This window comes from Coccidioides immitis (genome assembly GCF_000149335.2).
Source record: "Coccidioides immitis RS genomic scaffold supercont3.6, whole genome shotgun sequence".
NCBI classification, from domain to species: domain Eukaryota; kingdom Fungi; phylum Ascomycota; class Eurotiomycetes; order Onygenales; family Onygenaceae; genus Coccidioides; species Coccidioides immitis.
In genome coordinates, this window is record NW_004504312.1 from 55,889 (window position 1) to 61,888 (window position 6,000).

Consider the following 6,000-nt stretch of genomic DNA (forward strand, 5'->3'; position numbering starts at 1 on the left):
GCTTTCTGTAGATCTGCAAATATATAGACTGAATTCTCAACAGACTGGAAAAGACTGACTGTACTTCAGAAATTACAGATCAAGAAGATATTCTGGAACAATATTAATATGCTTGCTGATGTAACTGCTTGTAGCTGCTATTGTTGCTTTTGATATACTTGTACTTGTGTCTGAACTGCATATCTCTCAGTTACATACTTGTGTGGCTGCTTATGACTCATGCTAACTGAAGTAGTTTTCACTAATCTGCTTGCTGCATGAGAAATTACAGAGAATGCACTGAAATAATATTGATTCTGAAGTATCTGAGCCAGAGTCTTGAGATGAATGAGATTTTGGCTGGACTTACTGGATGAAATGAATATTTGTGATAGATTAGAAATGCCACTCTTCTGATTATCTCAAGCCTATAAATTTATTAAAAATATCAGTCTCTTTCTTCTGCTAACTTTAAGCCTACAATTGAAGCTCTGTTTTTTTCATTGCTTTATTGCAACTACCTCAGATCATCTCTTTGGTAGTCTGAGGCTTCATTAAAGTGGTATCCAGTTCCAGGATTTCCTATTCTGGTCCTGGATTCCCATCCCAATTCCTGTTCCAAAGACAGGATTGGGTTGAAGCTCAGCTCAACAGAATGGGACTGGGTTATTTAACAGCATATTGAGATGGTTCTATGGGAGCTGGAATTGGGATGAGATTAGGACTGGAATCAAAATCTAGCTAATAGGATAGTCCTGGGACCTGGCCATCACAAAATAGAATAGGACTGGCATTTCAATATTATATATGGGACAGGACCAGTAAAGTGTAAGATGGGACTAGAAATCCCAGTTCTATTTGTATTGTCAAAAGGTAACAAAATTTAGTAACAGTCTTGATATACTTAAGTTAATTTACTAATCTTTGCTTAACAATAGATTTATCTTGTTGTCAATGCAATCAACACCTCCCCCCCAACTCACTACATGTTTCCAAGAATATCAACAAGAGAACCAGTGAATTAGGGTACAATGGGATACCTCATCAAGATAGGCGAGTTGGTTGATGTGGTGAGAGTGCAAGAAAGGTGAAAAATCACAACATAGTAAGAATAGTAATGGCTGAGTAGTAAGAACAGAGAAGCATGCCTTAATAGATGCCTAAGCTCATAAGAAATAATAGTAGTAAAGAGCTCATACTAATACAGGCAGCTCTAATAAGAAACAGTGGCAAGCTTTATGAACAAGAGATCTTCATATTCTCTAACTAATAACTGAACTAATAATAAAGAACAAGTGAGTAGAAAGATGCAAAGGTGCACACAGGTGTTGAGTGAGATGCAGGAGCTATGAATGATTTATATAACTCAGAGATAGTAGTGGGGAGGGGTTTTGTACCTTGGACTGGAACAATCTTTGTTCTAATATGATACTGAAATCTCCACTACATTTTCTCCTGACTTTTAATGTTGGTGTCCCCTGACAACAAGCAACATATGAAACAAAACAAAGGCAATTTAGTAAAGAAAATAAAAGGATAAGAATTGGTAATAATTTGATAAGCAAAGAGATAGGAGATAAGAATAAAGAGAGTGACAGCAGCAATCTCTAATAGTGATCATTATGATTCTCTTCTTCTATCAAGTTCTCAGGAGAAGGAGAAGGCTGAACTGATGCTGGATTAATATTGTTATACACACAATGCCAATAGAATTTGTTACCAAAAGCTTTCTTTTTAATTTAGTATGTCTTGACAATGGCATCCAAAGTAATTTGTGTGGCCTTTAGACACCAGTTATTGATGAAGTTCTGAGTCTTCTTCTCTTCTGATCCAAAGAGGGTATCAAGCTCCTCAATCACTATAGAGTTGTTCCACCTAATTTGGTCTATCAAGGCATCTGATATAGCTCCTAAGCCTTGCAATTGAATAGTAGTAGGGAATTAATATGAAACTGATATATAATAATTTGAATATCCAGAGAGTGATAATGACTCTGGAACTAGATTCTTATGTGCAGCAGAGAGCTGTGACCAGATACCAGCTTTATTGACTTCAAGATATTTATGGTTCTTTTGGATTGGCATATACCAGGGTAGCATACTATGCTGGACCCTTTTTATGGACTGTGGGCTCCATGGAGCAGCAGAGGGCTTGTAATTTGGATATCACCAGATTTGCAAATAATATCAGTCCATCTAATACCAAATTTTCTTTTGTTGTCTTTGGTATACATTGTATTCTTAATGTAGTGAATATAGCCATCAGTAGATAAGTCTTGTTCTTTAACTAATCCTCACCAATTCTCTAGATGATTATATATTTCTGGCAAGATTTCTGTGCAGTTGCTGGACTCTTTTGCAGTTAAAATCAAGAATTCTTGTATCATGTTAATGCCTCTTCCAGTAGTAATAGCATCTGGAACATTGACATTAATATGGTAAAATCCTGTTTCATCCCCTGGCTTTGCATACTTGATGTAATATGAATAGGAGATTAATTTCCAAGTATGGTCAGGTCTTGTCAGCACATATTAAAGATAGTATACAGGGTTCTAGCATATAAGTTATTGGCTGATACTGTGGTATATTGTTCTCAATCATCTGTAATTGTTGTGACCTCCCATTATTTGTTGATGATGGTAGTACATGTCATATTCACCATTGATCTGAGTGAGTACTGTAGTGGTGGTGTCTTATAACTTATTGTTCCACCAGTGCATTAGCTGGAGAATAATGACAGACCCAGTGGTTTCCCATTCCTCCTGAAGATTGCTGGTAGTGAACTTGTTAACTTCAGCAATCTGTATGTATTGGTTAAAGTTGAATGTTCTCATGTTTGTGACCAGAGAGATAATTGGCTGATGTTTGAATTTGTAAATGCCTAAAGCATCTTTAGCTCTAGCTGGTCTATTTGTCAAATAGAACCAGAGATAGGTGCTGTTATTGATTTTAACTGAACCAATGTTGTGATGATTTCTATAAATGTGAGTCAAATGATTGAGAAGCTTCTTTCTATTAAGTTTGCAAGTTTGCAACCTGAGTTTTGAAGCTATTAGTTTTGCATGATTATAATATAGGTAGATATCAGCTTTTTTATTGCTAAATGCCTTTTCTAATTGCTCCAGAATGTGAATAAGCTCCAATTCTGAACAAAGTTTAGTACTCTTTATCTGTTGCAGGAGTTGCTGTTCAAATTTATGGCAACAGCAAGTATCAGAGTATACTGCCATGACAGATTCTTTATGCTTGTATTGAGGTATCTCTTCATTACCTTTAAGAGAAATAATGAACTTGTCATTATTGTCTAAGTCTTGGAGAGTTTGATGTGCTGACATGACTACAATTCTTTCACTGCAGTGCTTTGGAGCTTCTGATTAACTGGATGGATTGGCCAGTATGCTGGTGAATTCAAATAGTGGCTATAATTGGCCAGTTTCAAATCCATATGATCTAATTGATATCATGCTATGTATAGAGGCTTCCAACGCATTACAGCTATATGGCATAGACATTCCACTTATTAGAATGTCTCTTGATGATCTTGGAGACTGCAGTTCTTGTAGTAGATCTTGGAGGCTGCTTGCAGTGGGAGAACTTCTAGTGATCTCCTGAATTGAATGTTGGAAGCTAGATGACTGTAGAAGAGCCAATGGCTGTAGAAGACTGTAGTTGCCAATGATAAGATCTTGTCAGTGTAGAGCATCTCTTGAAGAAAGTTTGCATATGCAGTTGACTTCTTTATTAGCTGTAGTATAATCATCTGGCAATATAGCTAAGCTCTGGTGATATCCAGCTTCTGTAGCATCTAGTCTTCAGAGCACTGTGCTGTTAATATTATTGGTAAACTTATCTCAATTCTTGTAGACATTTAGAGTATGGTAAAGATTTTGTGCTATCTACAGACTTCACTTTTGATCATATGGCATCAATTCTGTCAATACTCTATATAGTGACAAGTCTATCCTTGATCTTTTGCATATTAATGTGATATTGTTTGACATTCAGGGTAATCTTTCAAGCATCATGAAAATTGGCTTTTAAATTGGTGTGTGTAATGTGTTGCCAAGCTTTGGATCTTTTGACATATTGATAGAAATGGGCCACTAAGTCAGTAATCATGTCAGTCACTTGCATCAGTGCATTCATTAGCTTGATCTGTAGGCTGTAGTGATGGTGTGGAGCTTGATTATCAATGTATTCCATAGCTGCTGTTAGATTATTGAAGAAATAGCCATCCAGATTGACTTCACTGTCTCTGGTAATGACCAGGCCTTGGTTTTCAGGTGCAGGGGCTAGAGGAGGCAAGTTGCTTTGTCCAGCCATTTTGAAGAATATCAGTAATCCAAAAAGAATTGTGAATGTCAGAATAACAAAATAGAAGGCAAGAAGAAGTGTTGAAAATGTTGAATCTGCAAAAAGAATCAAGCTTGAATATAAAAGACAGTAAAGCTTCAGAAAAGAAAAATCAGTCTTTAAATATCTTCTGAAAAATCCAGAAAAGATAAAAGCTTCTGCAAATAATAAAGAAAGAGAAACTTTCTGAATAAGTAAGTAAAAACCTCACTCTGCAGGCCAATAAAAGAAACCTCTCAAAAGAGCAAGCAAAAACTTCACTTTTGCAAACAAAATACAATAAATTAAACATCTTGTAGAGGTATAACAACAGCAAAGCTCCAGTCATCTGGTATAACAGTTGGTAATTATGTTTGCTCCATTTCTTCTTGGTTATTTTCATTTTCACTCTGATGTTGGTCATCATCTCCCCTATCCAAGAAGTTAACATCTGAGGAACTACTAGAGAGAATATTAGGCTGTGTTATAAATCCTGCAGCACAACAACAGAGCACACAGAATGATTGGATGACACCTGACAGGGCAGAATCACAGACTGTCACAGAGAAACCTTAAGGCAAGAATCACATGACCAGCAATAGAACTGATAAGCTAACTGATTGCACCAAGCACAATAGAATTGATCAGAGAACATAGCAAACATATTGCAGTAGAACAGATAGGACAGCTTAGCAGAACTATCACCAGAAGAGCATTATATATATAAGGACACTCATTATCAGAGATCTGATGAACTTGTTCATTATGATTAATCTTCTTACTTATTTACTAGATATCTTTGAATTAGATACTTTCATATCTTGATTACTTTTTATACTACTGAAGTTCTGTAATACTGTACAACTGTATCTGATCTCACTACTCTTGAGAAGGCTCCATAATCTTGCTCTGACTCTGTTACACCTGCACAGAAACTCTTTGTCATCAGAGCAAGACTGCCAGCTTAATCAGAGCATTATTAAACTATTGATCACTACTTCAATCTGTTATTACTTACTGTGATACTCTTTAGCCCCCAAAGATTCAAGAGTGTCACATAAATATATAACATATTAATTATCTCTGACTTAGAAGAGAATACACCTGAGATCTCAGAGATTATATACAAAGAAAGAATTTTCCATATCATGTTAAAAGATAAAAATACAATTTTACTCTACATCAAGATCTAACAGAACATAGAAACTATATCTGCATTCAAAGCACCAGCTGTCAATGCTCAAGATCTTATGAATAGAATCTTGCAGCTTGAACATATTACTGAGAAACTTGAAGAGCAGAACCATGAATTGAAAGATCATAATGAGCAGCTTGAGATCCAGATCATGGCCATCCCATCCACCAGACAACAGGAAAAGAAAGATAAAGCCAAAGTCAACTTATCAGAAGTTTTCAAGAGTGAACAGGGAAAATTATGAGCTTTCTTGAGTCAACTACACATCTACATGAATATGAAAGACAAATAACTCAACAGCAACAAGAATAAGATGATGATGGCAGCATCATATCTTTACAGAGCAGCATTCAATTGGTTTGACATCTACTTGTGAAATTACTATGAGAAAGATGAAGATAATCAGAATAATGACATGTTCAAGATTATTAACAGTTATAACATCTTTATTCAGACATTGAAAACCACTTTTGGAGAAGTTGAAGAACAGAATTG

The 6,000-nt window shown here is 35.8% G+C and overlaps 3 protein-coding genes across 3 annotated transcripts; 1 reads left to right on the top strand and 2 right to left on the bottom strand.

Annotated features, from left to right (window-relative positions):
* Nucleotides 1–2,272: 2,272 nt before the first annotated feature.
* CIMG_13651 (uncharacterized protein) lies at nucleotides 2,273–3,313 on the bottom strand (the record flags this gene model as incomplete). The annotated part of the gene is made up of 3 exons (XM_001243516.2): nucleotides 2,273–2,495; nucleotides 2,721–3,027; nucleotides 3,142–3,313. 3 exons carry the CDS (start codon nucleotides 3,311–3,313, stop codon nucleotides 2,273–2,275), a joined length of 702 nt encoding a protein of 233 aa, XP_001243517.2.
* Nucleotides 3,314–3,992: 679 nt separating this feature from the next.
* CIMG_13652 (uncharacterized protein) lies at nucleotides 3,993–4,301 on the bottom strand (the record flags this gene model as incomplete). The annotated part of the gene is made up of 1 exon (XM_004446212.1): nucleotides 3,993–4,301. The coding sequence occupies one exon, from the start codon at nucleotides 4,299–4,301 to the stop codon at nucleotides 3,993–3,995; it is 309 nt and encodes a 102-aa protein (XP_004446269.1).
* A 1,259-nt stretch (nucleotides 4,302–5,560) lies between these two features.
* CIMG_13653 (uncharacterized protein) lies at nucleotides 5,561–5,749 on the top strand (the record flags this gene model as incomplete). Its single annotated transcript, XM_004446213.1, has 1 exon — nucleotides 5,561–5,749. One exon carries the CDS (start codon nucleotides 5,561–5,563, stop codon nucleotides 5,747–5,749), a length of 189 nt encoding a protein of 62 aa, XP_004446270.1.
* Between the last annotated feature and the right edge of the window lie 251 nt (nucleotides 5,750–6,000).